Source organism: Pagrus major, chromosome 9 (assembly GCF_040436345.1).
Source record: "Pagrus major chromosome 9, Pma_NU_1.0".
Classification (NCBI taxonomy): Eukaryota; Metazoa; Chordata; class Actinopteri; order Spariformes; family Sparidae; genus Pagrus; species Pagrus major.
Genome location: NC_133223.1, coordinates 6839342 through 6864297, shown reverse-complemented (window position 1 = coordinate 6864297; position 24956 = coordinate 6839342). Strand labels below are relative to the sequence as shown.

At 40.7% G+C, this 24956-nt stretch overlaps 1 protein-coding gene across 1 annotated transcript in view; it reads left to right on the top strand.

Annotated features, from left to right (window-relative positions):
- The window catches only part of cntnap5a (contactin associated protein family member 5a), a 90614-nt gene extending 87418 nt beyond the window's left edge, over nucleotides 1–3196 (top strand). Inside the window, exons 21-22 of the mRNA XM_073473673.1 lie at nucleotides 296–370; nucleotides 3003–3196. Of these exons, the coding sequence (XP_073329774.1) occupies nucleotides 296–370; nucleotides 3003–3196 (269 nt within the window). The remainder of the gene's footprint in view (nucleotides 1–295; nucleotides 371–3002) is intronic.
- The last annotated feature ends 21760 nt before the right edge of the window (nucleotides 3197–24956 follow it).

Here is a 24956-nt window from a genome sequence, read left to right as displayed (position 1 = left end):
GAAACCACCAGCTGCTTGCTTCAAGGCTCATTCACTATCACACCTCATTCAGTGTGACACTTTGACACAGGTTAAATGGGTCAACACACATCATCACTTCATCACCACCCTCCTTCTGACCAGGGCTTAACGTGGGTCAAACTCTGCCTGCCCCCAAGTGATCAAGCGTCTCCGTTAGAGATGGAAACTCGATGACATTGAGAAGTCCCAGAAGAATCAGAGATCTTAGTGTTGTACATGTGTCTCCTGTATGACGGGGACATAAATGGATTTGTCTGTTTCTTGTCTTCTCCAGATCAAACTGTAACAGCAAACAAAGACAAGGAGCAGCACGGCAGCAGCACCCAGAACGATTTGGCTGTAATAGCAGGTCTGTTTTTCTCTCTTCTCTTCTGCTTTATTTTTCTTGCTTAATTGAAAATGAGCCCCAGCTGTTTGTTATTTGTCATTCTCTCCATTTGCCTCCATCTTAATTCTTTTTTCCTGGTCTCTTGATAACACAGTCTTAGCTCTGGCTCATTTTCATTACTGCCACTTACACAGCATTGCTTGAAATTCAATTTAAAATGATGATGATAATGGTCATGGATTTCTGTCTGCTTTCTAAATGGGGAAACTTTGCTTTGCATTTTCGTTCTCCTTACACTTGAACTGTATTGTTGACAATAGAGATACCCCAAGATGATCTGCAGCATCAATATGAGACCAATTAAAGCCTTTAAAGGAAATGTGTGACATTTTGGGAAATTGAAGAGGGAAGGGGGAGTGGAAGATAGAGGTCGTCAAGCTAATGAGTGAGCTGGGGCTGCATTCACAAGCATTCTGAAGATCCTCTCAGAGAGCTCCAAGCTCTGCCTCTACATTTCTAGCAAGGAGTCCTAGCTTGAGACTGATTTAGAAAACTTCTTAGCAAGGAGCAGCAAGGAAGAGACAGAAACCTTTATCTCAGTGAGGGCATGCATTATATATTCTTATATTCTTCTTGAAAATACAGGCCAATTCACAGCCTATTCACATGCTGATAGTTGTTATATGTGTTTGCTTGGAACTATTTGCCATGCTGATAATTTTAGTAGGTCTATTTGATATTAACAAGCGTGAAACCATAAAAATGTGTTGTGTTACAGTGTAAACCAAGAGGCAGCTGTGGGAAAATAAAGTGCAGCAGACATACACCTCTCTCGAAGAGGTGGACTGTGAAAGCGCTGCAATTGTTGATGGAAGGTTTTGACAGAGCCAAGTTATCACAATCAGCGTTATTGCGTTGGGTGGGAGATGTGAGCGCATCTCTAATGAGATCCACCACAAACATTATCCCTGCACCATCTAAACTGTAGCGTTTCATTAGCTCACTGTCATTCAGCGTTTGGAGAATACTTCTTTCCACTATTTCCTCATCAGCTTAAGAAACTCTCAAGGCTCTTAAACGTCCTCCTCCTGACTCCTTACAGCTTTTCACCTCAGCAGCTCTCTTAGGGGCTGAGATGCTTGTGAATAACTCTTACATTTACAAGGATCTAGTCTTATCTTTAAGGGAAAATTATTAGAAAAGATTTTTTTTTAGATTTTCGTCACTAGGAGCTAATCCTCGCACTAGGAAGCTTTATGAATCTGGCCACAGGTGTCTGCACAAATTTGTTTGGAGTCCACAAGAGGCTGCATCTTTTCTTACCAAAGCAGTGTTGTGATATTGTGACAAGATGTAGTATTGAATTTTGAATTTGAATTTTGTCATGTTGTAGATTTAAAAAAAAGAAAAGTTTATTGCATTGCTGAAATGAGTAGCCTATAAACACAGATCAGTGCTGGGAGAAGGCTGTTTTAGCTTAGCTCAAAGACTAGAAACATGGAGAAACAGCTCTCCTGGTGACAAAACACAAACACAAAACTTTCAAGGACAAAGCATTACATTCTGAGCAGAAATAATAAATAAATACACAAACCAGTACGTCAACAACTAATTATGCTTGTCAGCAGGTCAGTGGTCAAAGGTTCAATACTCCGCACTAGTTTAATGATCTGTGTGTCCAATAATAAACTGTGTGGGTCTTGTACTTTGTATCCAAGAAATGCTTTTTGTGTTCAAAGACATACAGTTTAATTGCACAATTACAGGCAAACTGACTTTTCTGTAACCAGTTCAGATCAGGAGGTCAGAGGTCAACCAGACACCTCTGACCGCATTCAAAAAGCTTCCTAGTAATTCTTAGTATTATGAAGTTTTCTCAGAATTTTCCTTAAATTTAGACTAGAGCCTTGTAAAGAAAAAAGTTATTCACAAAGCATCTTAGCCCCTAAGAGGGCTCCTCGGGGGAAAATCTGTTCAGAGTGAGGAGGAGGACTTTTAAGAGCCTGAGGAGTTTCTGGAGAAAGAGGAGAAAATGGTGGAAAGACAAAGAGTGAATGACAGTGAGTTAATGAAACACTACAGTTAGATCATGCAGGGACAATGTTTGTGGTCTGTGATTGATCAGAGATACACTGAGATATTTAAAATGGTTTTACACTTGTTATCAAATAGACTAAGTAGGCCTTCTAAAATCAGTAATTGGTAAATTCATGTAGGCTAACAACTATCAGCATGTCAATAGGCTACTAAGCAAGTCGGCCTGTGTTTTCAAACATGTCTGGACTTCTTAAGAGAATTTCTTACAAGCTATTAAACAGAGATTACATAGAATAATATTCATTATTACACCATGTCTGAATAGACAGTAAATTCTATGATTAGGCCTTTCGATTTCACTGTCCATATCCTGCCCATAATCACTAAAAGTGCATTTTTATTTCTCTTTTACGATCAACCAATTACAGCTTTTAAAAGAATGTGTCACACTTAGCAATGGGTCAACCACGCCTCCTCAAGATTAAAGTTTTTGTCCTTTCCTTGCTCAGCGTTGGATGCTGAATGTTGGTGACTACGGGCCCTGGTGGGGACAGCCCCGGCTGACAGCATTGTCCCCTGGTTCTTACTATTATGTCTTCCCTGCTGTGTTTCTCAGGTGTGGTCACAGCGGTGGTCTTCATCGCGGTGTGTGCTCTGGCTGTGATAAGCCGCCTCCTCTACCAGCAGCGGCGGGCCCAGAGGAGCAGCAGCATCAAAGAAGACAACAGACACAGCATGTACACAGACTACAGGACAGAGATGCACCTCCACAACTCAGTCAGGGACAACATGAAGGAGTACTACATCTGACTACAGTGTGCGCTCTGTGGACCTAGGACACAAACTTACCTCTCTCTTAAAAAGGACTAACAGGTGGACGAGCCGCTGCAGGATTTCTTACAACAAAACATCTCTGTGCCCTGGAAGACTCTCAGGAACACTGCAAAAGCCTGTAGCCTGTAGTCCACTTTCGTAAATGCTCCAGTACAAGCAAGTGGCTGAATCTTTACAGCTCTTAGTGTATTTGATGTTGGTGAAACTGTCAAGAATCAAGCTGCTGTGGTTTCTGTCGTTGCAAATTGTGTAAAGCAAAAGATGAATGTTCTGCAGCGGTGGACAGAGGGACACCACGAGTGCGCTGAGCGAACGCTGCTGTCCATCCTGAACGCGCACAACTTACAACGTTTTGTTTAAAACCCTCAAATGCTGAAGATTTCCACATTTCGGTGGGACTCACTAAATTGTACTTGCAAGTCAGGAAATGTAGGCCAGGCCTGTAAGATATGCGTGCATTCGCTGCTGTCTTTGTTTTGTCAGTGGTGGTGAGTGTTGTAGAAGAAGAAAAGGGGACAATACTGCCTATACTGTATGAGTGCCTAATTTGCATACAAGTTTTTATTTTAACATTTTAGAAGTTATTCATGTGATTTGCACAAAAGCAGTCGCATTTACATAGAGATGAGCTTATTGTCATTCAGTTCTGTAACCCACACCACATAGAATAAAAGGGAATATGAATTTCCCAGTCATGCACAACATCTGCCAGTTGACCATTAGTATCGGGTGACTGTCGGTAATGTTTCTTTCACTGAGCTGTTTTCAGCCGCACCGTTTGAAGTAGCATGGAAATTTACAAACATAAAAAGTCCATTAAATCCATGAGGTTGTAATCTTTTTTTAAGTAGATAGTAACTCTCAACACTTTCAAGTGTTTCAGGTTTTCAAGTCTCGTCCCTAAGAAAGCATTGTACGCCATTTAAACCACATATAATTAGTTGTAGGCAATATTTAGCTGAAGGCTTGTGAAATCATAATTTTTCATATTTATTTAAGTGTGCAAAGTCTACTTGTGTATTATTTTTCAATTACATAAAAAACCCAAAAAGACATACATGTATTGTCTCATGACAGTAGCAGAAATAAGAAATTCATGGAGAGGATTATAGTATTTAAATAAATACACAATGGTCATCCACACTAACATGTACAGTAACAGGTGTAACTCTCAACCAAACTGCAGTCGGAACTCTAGCCTTTGCAGGCATCCAATAATAGTGGTAATACAGGTTCAAAACCACTGCATATACTGATAATGGTACAGTATACAAATCTCAAAATCTATTCAGCTCCCGAGCGGTATCTTTGGTGGTCTTTGGCATACAGGCAGCAGTTTGGTGTGTACAGGAAGTGTGAAACTGGTTGAACCAGCATGTGAGTCGAGTGAAGTTCGCAGTACAATGAAACAATCACGGCAGTTCATCGGAGCTTGTACAGCTACAGTATGCTCCGAGGGTTAAATGTTTCAGTCACAACCTGCTCTACTACACTTTGTCACAGAACTTCAGTGAGTTTGTTCCACTGTTTAAAGTTGTAACGCTAATATCTCAATTGCTAGCTTGGTGATATGCAGAAGCCAAGCTGGCAGGAGAAGGTGGGCCTTCTTGTCAGTGTCAGACAAAGACTGTGAGGCTGGGATATCCCTTGGAAAGATCAATATACACACACAAAGAAGATGAAAAAGTCGAGAACCAACCAAGTGGTCTGCATACAAGTTAGAATTTCAGCAAAGCATGGGTGGACAATGAAGAAAACTTTGCTTTTTTTAGATCCAAAAAACTTAATTGCAAAAAACACTAAGCTTGACCTGGAGGTGGTACTGGAATAAAAAGAGTACCAAAAATGTCAAGATCAAGCTTGTCAGGCTCAGCTCTATGTCAACAGATTTATCATCCATTGGCTTCAGCTATTCTTAGGCAGGTTAGCCGTCTTTGTCAGTTGTATTTTGAGCTTAACATGCTAAACATAAGAAGCCCAAAGAAAAGCTGAATCTGAGGTGGACAGGAATGTGGTAATTGTTTTTTTCTATGTGTTGGAAAGTCATTAGAATTCATCCTCTGGGGATCATAAATGTCATAAAGGAACAACTGTGTGATATTTGTGAAGATATATCACCCTGATTGTGATGTTTGGACCAATGGACTGATGGATGGACAGATGGACGAAAGACTGATAAACAATATCGCCCTTCCTGGAGCCCCGCCACTACCATGGCTAAAGATTACGAGACTGAAAGTGAGAGCGGCATGGTCAAAAGATAGGGTCTTGATCCACCAGACCCCATCTGTGCATGTCCTTGTTATGTCTCAAGATGTGATCTCTAGTATCAGTAAATGAAAACATACCTCTCAGAGTGTTTTGGTTATATTGCAATGGGTAATATCACGTGGTTACTTCTTCTTAATGATTTGTATAGCTGCAGTTTTATTAAGGATCTATTGTATAGATGTATAATTTAATAATAAAAGTGAATATATTGCTACTCCTCTGTTGTAAAATGGCTTGACTTCAATAACTTTAAACAGGATCTTGTTATCAAGATGTTTAAAGACTCCCGTGGCAACCAAAAAGGAATTCTAATCAAAAGTCTCACATTGTTTATGGTGTTTGCAGTTGGGCAGCCAGTGAGGGATTACATCTTTGTTCCTGCACCAGTTGGACAGAGGGGTGGGGTCTGGTGAGAGGGTTTATGTTCCTACAATGATGTTGTAGTAGTTGTTTTGTTTATTAAATACAGCTGCTGAAGGGGATGACTGATTGAAGGAAAAGACCCCCTGTCTACATCGTGTGGAGCTAAGACGGAGCAGGTGAACAGTTTTCTGTTCCTGGGAATCAACATCGACCTGTTATGGCCAGCACACATCGCCAGGCAGATAACAAAAAAAAAAAAAGCAAAGGCTCTGCTTTTTAGACTTAAGAGGGCTAAATTCCTGCGTCAAGTTCATTAGAAAGCATCCTGACTGGAAACATCACAAACTGACATGGTTCATCATGGCCCAGGACAGGAAGGCTCTACAGCAGCTGATTAAAACCACCAGAACATCACTGCAGCAGTGACATCAGTGAAGTGAGATGTCTGCACAGAGCCCAAAGATACTAAAAGACAACACCCACTGACAACAACAGATACAGAAGTATCTGCTGCTGTACCACCAGACTACAGAGCAGCTTCATTCTCCAGGCTGTGAGACTCCTGAACTCATCCTCAACACTCCACCATGACTAGTTTATTATTCATTAGTCTAGTTTTTGTTCTTTGTGTGTGTGTGTGTGTGTGTGTGTAGCTTACGATAATACAATAGGAATCAACAAAAACAATCAAATCTTAAACAATACACATTTTTGAAATTACTTCTTATATGTTGTCATTGCACAAAAACATTGGTGTTTAAAGCTGCTGTTATTTGCTCATGCAGTAAAAGGGAAAATACATTTTCTGGTATCCCTGCCCACTTTATCCAATCAGGACAGAGAACTTCATGAAGAGGCGGTCCTGTTTGCTCGGGCATCACACAGATAGTAGGAGCCTCCTGTTCTGGTATCTACGGCGGCAATTCCAGCGCTCATACTGACAGCCTGTACTACCAAATAGGCCAAGTGATGGAAAACTTGAAGAAAATAAAGAGGCGAAGAGAGCTGCCTCTAAAAGTGTTTAGATGCTTCAAAATTAGTTGTATGGCTTGAAGTAAAATGTATTTGCAATTTTACAATATGGTCATGACTTACAGTAGTTTACACCGATCAGCCACAACATTAAAACCAGCTGCCTAATGTCGTGTACATCCTACTTGTGCCGCCAAGAATTTGGTAACGGTTCTTTTGGCTCCTGTGAGTTGGGGGCTGCGGCCTCCATGGATTGGGTCTGTTACAACGCAATTCACGGATGCTCAATCGGATTGGGATATTGGGAGTTTGGAGGCCGGGTCAACACCTTAAGCTCTTTGTTATGTTCCTTAAGCCGTTGATGAGCTGTTTTTACGGTGTGACCATCAGGGAGGGCTTGTGGACTTGGTGTGCAATGGTGTTTGGGTGGGCAGTGTGTGTAAAACAGCATCCACATGAATTCCAGGACCCATGAGTGATCACATGGTTGTGCTAATCAGTTACTCCTTCACTCATGGCCTAAATTTTCTCCAAGTGACAATGTAGCCAATAGGCAAAGGTAGTTTTGTACATACTAATAAGAACTTCAGTGGGTAGCTGCTACAGTCAAACATCACTGGGAAAAAACAAAAAAACATAAATGTAAATGTTTTTAGATATGATCGTGGTGCATCTCTGTGACTTGCAGGACTGACATCAGTAAATTAATTTGACATTTTTAGTAGTTACAGTACTTTTCTTTTATTTATCTTTCGGAGCTACCATATTTGCATTTGCTTCCTTTCAGTACTTATGAACTGAGTTAATTGCAAGTCAGCAAATAAGTACACCTGCATACATAATTTCCCTTAAAATAGGTTATAATGATTACATAAAGTATTCGGTGCCTCCGATAGTGAGGGCTACTTATACCAAGCAGCAGTCAAGGCAGCTTAAACTCCTTTCTTGTGACATTCAACAGCTTATTATGTTAGAGTCGGTGGTAATTACAGTTTAGAACCAAACAGTACTCTCTGTGTACACATGAGGGACTGGGAAATTATCTGATGACCTTTCAAAAGCATTCACCATAAACATATGTCTACACACACTGTATCTCCCAGTGACAGCATATCAGGAGTGACACATACAGAGAGACTTGAAAAAGCAGCCAACAGGCTAAACCAAGTTCAATTTGTAGCTTATGTAAATGTATTCATATTTCACTGCTTATCTATTCAAAACTGGACATTGTCAAAGACGACTATTTGATATGTGTTGCTCCTGATTATCTGCTTGTCCAAGCCTCCTTTTTATGTTCTGTATGCCTCCTAGTGCCTGAGCTGAGTGCACAAACAAAAGCAAGTAAAATGTCATGTTTTTTGTTGTTGTTGTTTGTTTGTTTTGATTTATGAATTAATTTTTAAATGTTGATGTAGTTTTCCAGTTTTTGTGGCAAATCTCTGGTCGTTCAGGTTTGGAAGCTGGTTACATTTTGCTCTGCATTATCTTTGGACTGGATGCACGTTTTCCTGTACATAGTCATTTGACATGAACACAACACTATAAAAATGATCACTTTGAATTGCGTTGGATGTACTGTGTTCAGTAACACTTAAGATTAAAGCCTGCAACACACAGTGTAATTGTTCCCAGAGTACAGGGTAATGCTACTGTTGATGACAGTTACACTGTGACAGGACATAAAATCAATCATCTTCTGCAGCCTCATTATTAAAAACCTCTTCCACTATCGCTACTCCATAATAATATTAATGAACAGCACTCTGTCTAACAATGTCAGTCCACATTTACCCTAACCACCTCAGGCTTCTTCCCAAAGTAGAACATAAATTGGAGGATTGTGGTGGTTATTCATTATGATGTCATATTACTTGTTTTATGGTAATCTTTCTACTGGTTTGACATATTTATTCTGTCCATCAGGAACTATCAAAGGCATAGGAGAAAGACGTGTGGAGAGTTTAAACATATAATATGTAAGAGTTTGCCTTAAAATGTCTAAAAAAAACCCAGACCTTTTTTATATATGTTGTTGAGTTGTGTACGTAGATTATCCCAAATGTTTCCAACAATGTTCAAACCAGAGAAATCCACAAGTTTACCGCGCTCCTCTTTGTAACGCTTCGTTTATTAAGTACATTTCCCCTCCAGCTTCAGGCAGCAGTCAACATTATAGAACATAAACACCCGACAATGGAGGTCAGCTCAGTGGATCACTGCTGCAGTCAGGTTGATAATCAGGAGTGAAGATAAATCCACTTTTTAATGCCAAATGTTAAAAAGTGATCTTGGATCAAAGCAGAGTACGATATGACTCTGAGTACAAACAGAGTAATGTAGTTGATGCTGTTCAATGCAGCCAGGAATGCACAGATTTGTTCATTGGGGAGACAAAACAACCTCTCCATAAACAAATGGCACAACACAGGAGGGCCAGCTCCTCAGGTCAAGACTCTGCTGTCCACTTACATCTGAAGGAGACAAATCATTTCTTTGAGGACAACAATGTAAACATCTTGGCCGGAGAAGACAGATGGTTTGAAAGAGGAGTAAAAGAATCTATCTATGTCAAACTGGAATGACTGTCTTTGAACAGAGGAGGTGGCCTAAGACATTACTTATCACCCACCTACAATGCTGTACTGAGTTCCCTCCCCAGACAGCTTAACAACCATTCACACCTGGGCTCACCTCAACCTAACATACTCCCATGAAGGCCGGTTTGACCAATGACCCACAAGTAGCCCTATTGACTCTGAAACTCAGAGCTCACACGTGTCCTTAACAACTCTGTAAGGACACTCCCACACAGAGTTTAAAAGCCTGCAACTCCCCTCCAGTTAGTTAGAACTGAAGAAGCCTCTTGGATGAGAGGTGACACGTCTTCAAGAAACTGGAACACGTCCATTTGCCTACAATACAGCATTTAAAACTACCATGACCTGGATAGCTGAGAACCTTCATCAACATTTTTTATTTGGTTCAATATTCCGTTCCGTTCCATCCTTACTATTGGTGCTTACACTGAGCAAATATGGCACAGCAGGGCTAATAGTAACTACAAATTCCTCACGTGATTGCCACATAATTCACTGGCTTATACCATAAGTGTCTGAGTGTACATGAAAGGAAGGCAAATACTTGAATGGCCTTATGAAATCGTCTCTCATAACAATTTTGGGGGTGTAGTGGAATCATTGCTGGAGGATTTCTGAGCTCCTGGAACTATTAAACAGGGGTTTACAGTGAGATGTGTGTTCATTGGATTAAGTCTGCTGTACTATGGTAACATTACATGCATAAGCCTGCCATATTATTAATTATTCATGCTGCAAAAGGCAAAACTATGCACATTAGAGATTTTTGCAATATCTATTGATCCAAGGTCAAGTCTAATCAGCTCTTTGCCCTCCAAGTTGAATCTTCAAGTCTCGGGGCAGAGGAGTTTAAGTCGAGTTACAAATCCTCATTTTCACAAGTCAAATCCAAATCCCAAGTCTACAACACTGCATCTCAGTACAGAAGAAAGGGTCAAGGATAACATTTAAAACCACTTTTATATAATATCAAATTTGATATAAAACTGCGTGAGACCAGCACTTGCATATACATACAAGGTTGAGTTTTGTCTAAATTATAGTACAGAAACAGTTCTGTATGCAGAGTAAACCTTGTTAGCAGCAGGGACATTATAAAGTTGCCATGATGACAAAAACTGTGACACGTGTGACTATGTAACATGCAATTATGCGTACATACCTCTGTAACAGCTTTTTGTCAACAGACTAAAATAAAAAATTGCCAGTGTGAGAGATTTTGCTGTGTGCTTTTGATCTGCTCTGCTCTCCGCCTGCTGAACTACAAAGGTGTTGATGCCTGTCAGCTTACAGTCTCCTGGTGTCTAACCAGGTTCCCTTTTTGTCCACAGTTCATTGAAATTGCAGTGGATACAGAGCATCCCTGTGCCCCAAGAGCTGTGCTGGTATGCAGCAATAATTCATAGCATAGTATGTCATAGTATGCATTAGTAATTATATTCAATGTGGTAACATATGGTGGAGTGAGGAGGTCAAGGTGAGGAATGGGTCACTCTGTGTTTGTGTCCAGCAATGCGGCAGCAGTTTGACATCCTGTCACAAAGGTGTATTTGTTGACAGCATTATCATTTAACCCTCATTTTCCCTTGACCTTGACCAAGAGGTGTAAGTATCCTGTCCATGCTAACTATGCTCAGGAACATCCAATTGATCCCTTGGCTAAGTCCCGCTATCCTAATTGCTACACCTGTCAAGCTTTGCATTCTATCTTGGCATATATGCAGTCTACAGTTTGATGACAGCTTTGCAATATGAGGTAATTTTTTAAAATAACGTGTCCTTTTTTAAGACAGAAGCAGTCAACAACATCCTTTCATTCGTCAGCTGAAACTCTGAGACTTAGAGAGGCTGGCATATTTCACCAGCTGTAACTAGGACACTAATGCTGTACATTAGTGTGAGGTTTTGATGGTGATGACCCCCTACAAACAGGATGAGAGCCAGCAAGATTGAGTTGTAAAGCGGGATGGAGAAATAAGCAGCATCAGGCAAGCAGAGATTTTCTCCAGAGCTCAGATTTCTTTTTTTCTTGCCTCCAAAAACAAATTACAGAAGTTCCACAACAGCCACCAAACAGGTAGCAGGCTGACGGACATCAAAAGCAGTCCCACAGACGCAACAGATACCAGCCGAGATGACAGGCAACCTGACCCCTTCTCTCGAGGACAAAATCCTGCTTTTACACCATGCATCTATCCCTGCAAACTCTACCATTACACAGTGAGAGGAAATACATACACTCTCTCACAACAACGTTAAAGGTTCTCTAACTAAGAATCAGCCACCTGCCAAATTCATACTCAACAAGTCCAAACATAGCTGTGTAAGCTCAGTTAACCAGGCAGCTAGTGAACAATTCTATTAGCTGACTTTGTGTTATGGCCTGTCAAATTCTGGGGCGGACTTGTGTGTGTTTTTGGTGTTTTTTCTGTTTGCTGTGTTTGCAGACGTGCAGAGGGAGGCTGGGCGGAGTTTCACCTCACCGGAGCCGCACACGCACACCTGCGCCTTTTTAAAAGCCTTGGTCTCTACGCTACCTGAAGCTCTTATTAGTATCTTCTTGTATTATTCTCTAGATCTAATTATCGTTTGTTCTCCCGCCAGCAATCACCTGCTTTCCCGGCAACCAGCGGCTTCACACCCCGCAGCCCAGCTCTCCGCACCTCTGAAACCGGTGCCCTCGCCCCGAGCTCAGCCCGAGCCGCCCCACGCCACCTGGTCCACCAACACCACAGTGAGCGACCTCTCCTCCAACACCTCTCCCTGCTCCGACGGACTCACCAGCTGGAGTTTATCACGCCTTGCCCCTGCACATTTCCATTGTCTAAACTCAATAAATCTACCTGAACTCTACTTCTGTCTCGCTGTTCGCTTTTGGGTCCTGCCTCGCACCATACAGCGTAACACTTTGCCCAGACTGGGAGCTCAATGGGGACTGTTAGTGTTGTTTACTTTCGGACTATAAACTCTTGAAGTACAAAGTGGCTAGCTAGTTAGCATGTGAACTTCAATAGTTATCTCTGCAACCCAGTATATAGGTTTCTTTGACATAACGTCAAAACTGTTATTTATTCACATTCTGTTGATAATTTTAGTACATTTCTGATTGCTTAAAATGCTAATTCTTACATATTGCACCTTTAAAACACATATTTAAAAATATAACCTTAATGATATTGTAATATACATAATACAAATGACTATAGTCTGATACAAACTAACAAAAGGCAAAATAAACTAAAGAAATAACAACTAGAATGGCACTCAGTAGAGGGCATACAGTCCCCTTTAATTCAGTCACACCTAATCCAATATCAAACTCGACAGCTCTGTATCACTCTAAATTTTAAACCATCCATTAGTCTGAACCTTTAAGCTCAGTGCATCTAGAAAAAGGATAAAAATCTTTATTTAATCAGGTACAATCATACAATGTACAACATATTGAAACTGGTTCTCTGCATTTAACCCATCCCGAGGGAGTAGTGGGCAACATGCATCGCCCAAGGACTAACTCCAGATTTTAAGCTAATGCCTTGGTCAAGGGCACTCACTTGAGAATTAACCTTTTGTGCATGTTTTGACAGTGGTGGAAGACAGAGTACCTTCGAGGAAACCCACGCAAGCAGAGAACATGCAAACTGATTTGAACCCAGGACCTTCTTGCTAACCACTGTGCCACCGTGCTGCATCAAATTATACTCACTCATAGATACCAGCCACCTAAATACGCCTGAATTTTTCATCAAGATCCATGCATCATTCCCTTAGAAATTAATGAAAATGTATAAAAACGACATATCTCACGATGTTAAAGCCGATAGAGACAACTTTTCATCTTTCCCCCCTCCCAGGGTTTCACTGTGATATTACTGATGATGCCACTGTGGCAAACGCAGCATTAACTGCATTGCTACCACTAGCAGCATGGCTACTGTCCAAAGCAAAAGACAACTGTAAGATTCACAATTTGACCTAGAATCCCTGATCTCAGTGCCATAAAACAGCAAAGGAAAACACCCGGTTATATTAATAAGTGGGCAGGTTTTGTTAATTGCTGATCTAGTAGAGGGAAAATACTGTGCGGTGGACCAGACTTTGACACATCACAGGTGCTCTCCATTGAGTGAATACCCGTCCTTTCACTCTTGTCTTACCTCAGTGTCTATCACTCGCCCTCTTCACCTTCTTTGCTCCATCAGCGGGTTCTTTTTATTTTGCAGTGTGGAGTTACTACAGTTATTCCAGTTGTTCCACCATTACCGGAGGATACCACCTGGGGAAAAACAATGCCTCTTCCTGTTTTGGTTGCACAATGCTGCCTTCGTTTTTGCAGGAAACATCCTTCTTGGTGGGCAGGCTGAATAGCGTAGTGAAAGAGAGGTTTCATGAGTAAAAATGCACCCTGTGTATGACAACATATGTAGTGACATTTGTTCCAGCTCTGGCAGTTACAATATTGCCATGGAAAAGGTGGAGTAACAGTGATGAGCAAGGTCACGTTCTCAATTAAATTGCTTGGTATGAACTACTTATAATATGCATTTGATATTAACTACATGCATGATAATACATGTAGCACAATGTTATAATTGCAATAAGAGTAAAGGCTAAAGCATAGCAAACAGTTTGCATTCTCACAAGTTGCTGATCTATAGCAGGCATGGAAACACAGGAGCAGGTAGATAGAGGCAGATTAAAAGGAAAAAATGTAGGACCACATATAATGTTATTTCATTTTAACACTGCTTTGTTTGGATGCTTCATGTTTCACATAATGGTCAGATTTATGCTCTATCTGTTACAATATGTTTCACAGAGAGAGACTTGATGAGGACTTATCGACTCGTTCTGCAAATGTTTCTCAGATGCACTCCTCAAATCGAATAAAGAGCAGGACAGAGCCACTAGTGTTACACTGAACTCTAATATAGAAGCATGTGGGACCAGCTCCCACACAGTGAATGCTCTAATGCTGAACAAGGCTGCTGTCTGATGTAACCTAACCCCCAAAATAATGTGGTTAGCAGTGGTGGAAGGTAACAATGTTGAAGTACTTCTACTTCACTACACTTTAGAGGTAAATATTACTGCTATGCTTCTACTACTACATTTATGGACACAGCTTTAGTTATTTTTCAGGTTTTATATAAAACAGATGCTCTGTTTATGAAATACAATGCATTGTTAAAGGCCCCTTACAAAAAGGAAGTATCTGGTTGGGCCACTTCTCATATTTCCAACACATCCTCATACCATCAATTGCCAGTGACTCCCAAAACAACATGACCACTGCAGAGTTCCAGCTACAAGTGTACCGGTAAACCAACCTGTCTATTCTCCCTAACGAGCCCAGAGACACTCAGCTACTGTAAGAGTGGCTCCAGTGGATGAGTGATCCTGATAAGAGCAGCAGAAGACGTGTTTGCTACAGCTCAAAAGATGCAGAAAATTGACATTTTCAGAGTTATTGTGTGAGTCAATAAAGCCATCATAACTAACTTCTGGGTCACACAAATCGGTCAAATTAAATATCAAAATTGAGTTCTGCCCGGAGCTTGTCTTTTTCATTTCCTATTTTTGATCTGAGCATAAAATGAAAAGTACAAAAAACAAACTGGTGTCATTTTTTTTTTCATTTTCCAATTTAGGATTCTCACTTTAATATGGAAAGAACAGATTGATGATGTTTGTTCATTTTTATAATCAGACTAAAATTCTAGCCATATCTTATAAATTGCCTCTCCAATGTTTCATATTAAGAGGATGCTGAGCAGGGGAACATTGGACTCTAGGAACATATATACACTCCCATCAAAAGGGTCATGCTAGTCATAAAAGCTTGTACTATGCTTGTGAATTTTAGCACTCATCTTTGCATAGATGAGCGGTGCAGACTATAGGGGTCCAAGAGAAGGCTCCATCTGTGTAGAAAGAGGTTAAAATACATAATTATCCATGCCAATCATGCTAAATTGGGCAGAAAATATATAGTACCAGACACAAGTTGTGATAAGTGATCCTCTATCAGTTTGAGGTGATGAAATGATAGAAGTAAAGTAATGACTCCATGTTGGTAACAGCCTCACAGCTGGTACTCATTTTTAAATCACCCCAGATGGATTCACATGTATCCCATTCGCCAACTGTTGCCCTTCATGTATTTGAATTTCTCCCTCTTTTGTTCCCGACACACTAACGAACACAGATACTCACACATGCCCTTGTCAAACAAAGCCGAGAAATGAGATGAAGTGGTTAGAATCACCTCGGTTGCCTATTCATTAGATTCAGTACTTCCTGTTTTGACTTCAGGACCACCTACACAAACTCCTGGGAACACAGGTACTGTTTTTAGCATTAAAAAAATGGAGGCAAAGTTTCTTTCCACCAAACTTCTGAGTTAATGAGCTGTGGTGTATGGGATTCTCTGTTAAGCACACTTTTAACTTTCAGTATGTGAGCTGCGTGACAGTTTCCAAACTGAAATATTACAGGATTCAATGTAAAGATGTGTATAATGACAGCAACACTGCTATATTTCCACAGCATGAACCTCCCCATGAACCAAAACACATATAATGCAGCAGCACTGTATGTGTGGGAGCCGTGCAGACTGCTGCAGGGACTCATTTTATATCTAATGACAGCCTGCAGATACGGAGCCAGCAGGGTTGAGGGATGGACAGACTTTTGAAACTAATTAAAATACTTAAACATGCAACGACTTCAGGCTTATTTAGGCCTCTGAAAGACAGAATCCTGAACACAGACAGGTAGGAAACCACAGGAACAACATCTTTTTAGGAAGAATGACAAGAGAAACCCTCCATATGTTGATGCAGGTGGAACTGAGCCAACCTCAGTACTTTTCTGCCTGCAGACGTCCACTGATGAAATGCTTCCTGTGGAGGCTTCATACTCAGGGTAGAAATACACAGAACGCAGCAAAGCCACCAAGAGCTTTCGACAACTCCCACACTTGGCTGCCTGTGGGCAGATCCATCGAGCTGTCAATCCTAATGCAGTTCACTGCTACTTCTGCTGTTGTTTTTTCAGCTCACAGTGTAAACAGACTATTGCAGGAGCAGGTTCTGATTGCAGTTATTTAAGGAGTAAAAAACAATGCTGCAAATTATATTTATTGAAATGAAAATATATAAGAGTCGTCCGCCCTCATTATGTGTGTGGGTGCAAAAGATGAGATGCCAACAACAGTGTACATGCTGTTAGATTGCTTACATTGTCCCATATGCCAGGAAGAAAGAAATATCACAGCTAAAGGTTAACATTAAGTCCCCATGTGAAGTACAACAGAGTAAACATACGCTCTGTTGGTACATGCTTCTAAAGGACATTACAGGTTACCACTCCTCCACGAAATGAAAAACATCCTTTAGCTGTGCATGTGTATTTTCATGAATGCGTTCTCGATGTCACTTCTCAGCTGATCATCTAAATGCCTCCTGCAGATATGCAGAATATGGGCCACGCAATTGGCTTTGGTGATTGGCGATGATTAGTGTATAATCACCTGAAACTAAGAATTGTTGTGTTTTGGTTCGAACGAATAAGCCTTTTGAACCTGCAGAGGGGGTGGCTACTCTTTTTACTGAATCCGCCATGTTTCACCACTATGTTTTTACAGCAGCCCAGAAAGTATGGATCCAGAACAGTGACAGTTCATTTTGGCATCGAAAATAGCATTTGTCATTGAAAACAAAAAACCTGAACTGACAAAGGAAACGTCAGCATTGAATACACAGAATATTTCCTTTAATTTTGACATTTTTATGTGTGTTTCAATGACAATCTTCCGATTTTTTATGATGTCAGTAATTTTTCAGAGTCACTGCTTTTCAGTTTCAACTTCCTGTCACTGTTTTGGCTTGGAGAGGAGTGGTTTGGGGGGGGGCAAGGAAAGTGTGACTTGCAAATCTGCACACTAATGAGGAAACGTCACTCATTACACTATTAAAGCTATGTTGCATAACGGATGCATGATTTGAAGGGAATGCTGTGTAACGTTAACACTAATCAAAATAAAAATAATGTATTTACAGTATGTTTACATTGGTTTGTTTGACTATTTGTGTGACTATCAAGATAGACATTGCCTAGTTACCAACGTCTAAAGCACTAACGGGTTGGTCAGTGCCAGTAAATAGTCTGTGCCGTCAAGTGTGGTAAACTAAATCAGCCACCAGCTGGCATTATCAAGTAAAATAACACATTATGTAAAATGGTGGACAGAAATACAATGAACCCATGACAAAACAAAGTAGACAGGGAAAGACAGAGAAACAAGGCTCCCCATCACAACCTGCTATTACTTTTTTCCATAGCAGCACAACTGTGTCCTCAGCTGGTGGCCAAAAGCTGCCAGTACTGTGAAATACAAGAACAGCACAGCAATTAAACACAAATGTGCAAACTCATATTGTCTTGTAAAATGCACCAAACGTCATATTAGCATTGCAAACACTAACCGACAGTTGAAGTTCCCCCTCTAGAGACTGAAATTAAATCCCAGTGATATTTCTCCCACTATGCGTCTGTCTGCAGCGTTCCGGCTCGTGGCTGCATCTCCATTAGGGCATGTCATGGATGACCTCGTCATGGCAGCCAGGTCATTTTATTTGTAGATGAGTTATAATTCGTTGTTAAATGTTTTTCTTGATAAGGGCCATGGACAGACCTTAGAAAAAGAAAGAAAAGAAACATAAAATACGCTTTGATATGGGGCACTTTGGACATCAGGGGCGAAGGGTCAAGAGCTCGAGCAGTCTCAGCTCCCCGCCTCTCGAGTGCCCCCACGCTGCAGCATTAAACAACTTAAACAGGCTGTGTGGTGAAGAAAATAACTCCATGCTCGACCTGTTTCACCTCAAAAAGCCTATGCCCGCTCAGCGTCTTGGGCAGCCGAGGCTTTCCCTCGAGCTACCAGGGCAGCAGAGAGACTGCTCTCCACTGCTGGAGACATGATGTCAATGACAAACACAGAGGAGCACTCTGCCTCCCCCCTTTTTGTTATTCTCCTACAGGCAGGAGACTGTGAAATCTTCTCAAATTAATACACTTAACTTTTTAAAATATAAAGTCTGCAGACCATTTATCTTAATTGCCAGTTATATTTCAGTGTATTTCAGTGGAATTAGGACACCAGTGAAGGGTTTGGCCTCAGTATGCTGGAGAGAGAGAGACGACTGATTAATTAATTTTCGCTCTGTGGTCCAGTAACAGTTGAGTAAGCTTGGTACCCGGATCATCTTTCCCGTTTCCTGCTAACTTATATGTGCTAAAACAGATACAAATTTTGTCCGATGTAAAGAGTGGAACAGGCTGTGTGGTAACACAGTTTGTTTAAAAGCTAACAGTTTCTCTTCATTCAAGCAAGAACTGATTCTAAATCAAATCAGATTGTAGTGACTTGTTCCATTATCATTACTGTGAACGACATTCTGTAATCTGATTGGTTGGTTATGATGAATTCAATGTGGAAACAATCCCTGATAATATGAAGAGCCTTTGTCTGTGCCTGACATATTCAGGAATAGATAAAAGTACTTTTGATTCAAGTGAAAACAACTGTGTGGTTATGTCTGTGACTATATTTGGCCTCTGGAACTGTCTTTAAAAAATCTGATTGAACTATGAAATAGGCTGTGCTACATCTTAATCGTACAAAATGTTTAAAATTAAGAGTTTGTCTCAGCCAGGAAAGAAAGTAAAAACCAAAAGAAGAAGAATCAAGATTGTATTTATTCTCCAACACGGTGTAGGCGCTCCTCCAAGTCAGAGTGGGGTGATTTAAGAGCATAATGTTTTATTCATTGCTCTTATTGCATGAAAGCCTTTTATGTACCCTCAAACTCTGTTTCTCCGATAATTAAGGAATTAAAACAATAGTCTTCTCTTGACCGTCAATGGTTCTTGAGTTCATGGTCGGAGTGGGCAGCACACCATGTAGTCCACTAGCCACATACAGAGCACAAGTCACAAAATGGAGCTGTAAGGCTTTAACACAATGTAACCAAACAAGTCTTAATATTAATTTGCACATGCATGTGCAGACTGAAAGGTAGCACTATGACTGCTTAAAATAGCTAATACATCTGATCATATTTACAATGTAATCAGTGAAGGATGTTAATGGTTCTGACTCTGTAACCTGCTTCCTCTCACTCACATTCACATCAACCCCTCATCAACTCCATCACCGTAATGATAGTGATTACAAGTACAGAGTGCACAACAATGATAATTAGCATATTCTCAAAGCAAAATGCTAATGGCTCTGGTACCCGGTGTGTGTGTGCGTGTGTGCGCACACCATACCCCTGTCACAAGCCTGCATGTCTCCTTTGCTGGCCAAGAAAAAAAAAAATTCCAATTAACCAGCAGCTTGCTCTCAAGTGGAAGTGAGAGATTGAGAAATTCAGACAAAAGCACAGGCCCGGAACAGACTGGAATAACAATACAGGTCGTTGAAAAGATCTGCGGGAGCTGCAAGACATTTCTTTAACAACCGGCATTGTTTACCTCGGATGAGGTGAAAATAACCTTACTTGTGCTCACAATGTCTTTAATAATCAATCAATGTCAGTATAGCTGCACTAATTAATGCCTTGCATCAACCATGGAAATAAATGAGAGAGGTGTCACACATATTGACTAACTAATAAAAAAATGATCATCCTCTGCAGTTCCAGTGTATTCCAGCTCATTGTTTTGCTGCTCACGGCAGGTAGACAAAGTTAGTCCAAGTCCATTTTGCTGGTGAAGCGGCAGAAAATATGGGCGTAAAGTGCAGCACATGGCGCAGAGGGGTTGTATTTAGACTCTGAATTAGCCTTCATTGTTCCCCCTTGTGAAAATGTAATGCCCATCCACTAACAAGCGTCTGCCCCTGCACTTTCTCTCTGAGTGACAGAACCCAAAAGTCCTGGTTTCACTTCAGCTGTCTGTGTCCAAACTCACTGCCTAGTTACTATATAGTGCACTGTAGTGTTCACCATTTTATTTGTGTATCCAAAATGCCACACAGAAAAAGTAATGTCTGTGGCAGTACTTTCTGCAAAGAGTCCCACAATGCAACGTGCCACATACTACAGATGTGACAATTACGTTGTGTGAATCAACAGCTGCTAGTATTGAAAAATGACAATAAGTGTCTGAAATCTCAATTTACTGCTCATTACTGAGTAAATCACTGTTCAGTGACTGTTCATTATGCGGCAAGTAGTGAATGAATGAGCAAGGGTTTTTTCAAAGACAGCCCATATGTTTATATACATATGTTTACATATATATATATATTTATATATACCTGGCAGTCAGTCTAGTTCAAGCAATGCAGACATCAGTGACAACCTAAACGATCTTGCCTTGAATAGATTTTCATGCACACCAGATGTTTCACCTTGTCCTACCACACAAGCAATGTCGGCTGACATGGTGGTGATGGTGCTACATTAATGTAGCCCCATCATTTCCTTACAAATGAAGTGATAAGCCTTTTTATTCATTAGTGTAGCTTGACATGTATTTTGTTAGTATCTAAAATATACATAATAATGATGTATTTGCTTTATTCAGGATATTTCATTCAATTATTTCTTGCTTTTGTTTCTTGTTTGCTTTCTTTTTCTTCAGTGTCACTTAGTGGTTTAGGAAGGAGACATCCTGAACGTGCACACATGAATGAATGCCCAACGATGGCTTTATTGTGTTACCAGAAAAGGTAGGTACCTTCTATCCACATGGATTGATGCTGATTGAACAGATGCACTGTCCATCTTTTTAATTGGAAGGAAAGGTGTCATGGTTCAGTTTGTGTTCCTGTAATTTCCTGTGTTACTTTGAAGTTTTGCCCTCTTGTGTTGTGCGTTGCTTTTCAGTTGGTGTGTTGGTATGTTCCTGTTTTATTGTCCCTTGTGTTTTCATTGATTTGTACTTTGATTTTGGTTGCACTTTGTTTAAGCGTTTGTGTTGTACTCTGCATTTTCAGTACTGGCACTTCTTGTTTGTTTTTTTAATTCTTTGTTTTTGGGTTATTCAGCTTTTCATTAAAAGCTTGTTTTTAGTTGCCAGTCCTGCTTCCCTCTTGGTGTTTTTGCATTTGGGTCCACACCGTCTTTTTGTAGAAAGGCGTCATTTGTGCATTATTATGGATCCCCCTGCTTGTCTTGCAAGACCCATCCCGTCTGCTTCTGATTGGCTTGTATCCATCGTTTTCACATGAGGAAAGCCTAGACAGCTTTATGGTCCTAGTTCTGCAAGCTAAACACATCCATCAAGTTTTTCAACAGGAGAAGCCAAGAAAAGCAGTGAAGTTCAACTGATAGGTGCCTTGTTCCCATCAAACACAAAAAACATTTGAGATTTTGGTGGCCCTGGTAGTCTGCTGGACAGCAGAGGGAGGCAGACTGGTGGGGCCCATGCCCAGTGCCGAGTGTCTGTTCTTGGGTGTCCTCCCATGTCCACACACCCCTCAGTGCCCTGGTAGTCTGCTTTACAACCAGGGGGAGGGAGGGAAGTCTGTGGGCCACGATAATCACACCACAAATGAGACAAGAAATAGCTAGCTAGCATGCTATTAACCACTGTTTGTTCACTGGTTGTGTTAATGGTGTTAATAGGTTGGGTCTGTGTTTGTAAAACAATCAGCCAGCAGTGGGGCTGATACAGCAGATCAGGAGCTGTAGTTTTCCTGGTAAACACCCAACCTCTTTGGTTGTCACAGCTGCAGTTTCTCAGGACTAATTAGCAAACCAGTGGCAGGGCAGCAAGGCACCAGCCCTCCGGACAGCCAGCCTGTCCGCTCTGCCTTGCCCAGAGACACTTTAGCAGCAAAGAGCAGCTCAAGAGGATAACTGACCCCGAGAATTAAAGGTACAGTCTGTAATATATCGAGTGTTTAGCGACATCCAGCGGTTCCAAAGACGGTGGAGAAGCTCCAGAAGCTACAGTGGCCCTCAGGGACAAGAAACTCATTTTTTGAACATAGACAGCTCAAGAGGATAACTGACCCCGAGAGGAGTAGCAGCAGACCAGGAAGAAGGCCCAAGAAGTCGTTGCGTTTACAGGGGAAACTACAGCTCATAAACCGCAGACAGACACAGACGTAACTAGAGCTACACTACACTATGAGTTAACAGTTAGAGTTAAGTGTAGAGAAACACAGCAGCGTTCATAACGTGCACATCTCTGCTACTGTTAAATAGATAGACAGTGTATCTGTTCAATACAACACAAACCTTGTCAATAGGATCTATCTACCTTTTCTTTCTGGAAGTTAATGTCCTGTTCTGTGGTTTCTGTTTTGTTCTGTGAGTTGTTGTGTTTTATTTGTCATTGTGTTTGCCTAATTATTGTCGTGTTCTGCACTGCAGTTCCAGCGTAGTGCCTCAAAGAACATCCAAAGCTTGTTTTAAGACAACTTACAGAAATAAAAACTCTTAAATCGACATATTCCCTCAACTTGAGGAACATTAACTGCTGCTGACAACCACTACCACATGGCTCTGTGAAGGCTGTATATTACCTCAATGGGACAAACGCATCAGTCACTGCTGATCAACTTGTGCAAGCTGTGCAACTTTATTGGAAAAATGTGCTCTTTGTCTCTTAGTTTTGTTGTCTCCATAATGTTTCATTAATTGATGCTTTTTCAGCTCTCATAAACAGAAATTCATTTATTCAGCGGCTGCATTTCATCAGCAATCAATCTACAGCACAGAAACTTTGTATTAACTTGGAAGATCAGAATCACTTATGTTGCTGAAATTATAAAGTCATGTAAAAGTTGGTACACATTCACCACTATGTCTCATCACCAGCTACAAATGAAGTGTTTGTTTTATTAACATAGGAAGCCCAGCTATGGTCATTTGAAATATAAATTAGTGTCCATCTTGCACTACAGGCAGCTTAATCCCAGCTCCATGCTGGAGACGTGTAGGTACAGCTGTTCAATCTGTTTGTGTGAAATGTCATAACATATCCAATAGAAAGTCAGCTGGCTTGAGATAAAAAAATAAATAATCATTCTGTTATCAACAAAACAAGCTGTCTGGCTGTTTTTTCCTGATCATGAAATAATCATGTTGTTTCATACTCAAAGTAACACCACACTGTTATCTCCTGATAATGACACAGCAAGTGGACATTAGACCAAATGACACAATGAGATGGGACCTGGAGAGACTACAAATACAACAAACAGGAGGTGTCTTCATTAAATTATGCAAATGAGTAACATTAATGTGCCTACTGTAGACAAGCAGTTGGAAGCATTGTTCACTTTCACAGGAAGTATAATTTCAGAATATTGTAGCACTTCACTTATTTAGAGCATCAAGGCCCATGAAAAAGTACATCTAAAGAATAGTTTGGGGAAAACACAGGGAAGACAAGTGACTAGAAGGTGTGGGAAGGTTGGCAGGAGGCAGGCTCAGAGACCTTGTCAATGATTTAAAAAGCTGACTTATTTAACAGTGCAACCAAAGTACACTTGTAACAAATAGGAAAGGAAAAACAAACTGTTTGCTTAGCTGAACTGAGAAATACAGAACTCCTATCAAACTTAAGGCAAAATCATGTGCACACAGCTACATGGACATCCCTCTCTCCTGACTGACTAACAACAACCCCCTTAAACATTAGTTTATAGTCAGAGCCGTAGGGCTAGCAAACATTATTCATACAAGCAAAACTTTAAATAGTCCTTGCCATATGAAAAGAGACAATCATCACCGAAGAAAATACCAATCAACATAAAGGTTTAAAGGTGTAATTTGATGTAATTTTCGAGTGGTGCTCGCTATACTCTTTGCTGTTGCTTACTTTGGCTGGCGCAACTAACTGTCACCCGCAAGTAGCTCAGTTAGCCGAGGATACAGAACAGTACAGGGTATACAGTACAGAGGTGATTTACAGCAGCTCTGACTCTTATTTTACTCTATGAATTGAGCAAACAATCGTTGAAAGACAAACCAAAGCTGTTTGGTGAGTTTTGTTTTGTTTCTGTAGAGTTTGAATGAATTGTGTTTTATGATGAATTAACAAGGCAGTTAAGCTCGTTTTAGTTTGGTAAAGGTGAGAAACTTGAATTCAGACGGTGCAGTTGAATTTTTCTTTTCAGTATGGAAGATAGGTTTTCTTTCTTGACATTGTCAGTTTATTTTGTTCAGTTATCTTTAGGAACAAAGTGGCATTATGGGACAGGACGGGCCGGGGGCTAGTCGGTTAGCATGCTAACTTCAGTAGATATCTCTGGAACACAGTACATAGATGTTATTAGGCCATATAGATATATATTGATATAGGCCATATCTTATACCGTATATTGTCCCTTCTACCCACTACAGCGTATACATTGTCGATTCCTACATCACTGACAGCTGGTGAGCATGGGTAAGTAAGAACAAAGAAAGATCATAGATAGAAACTCCAGATTTAAAGGTACAGTGTGTAATATATTGAGTATTTAGCGACATCTAGCGATCAAGTTCTAGATCGCAACACTC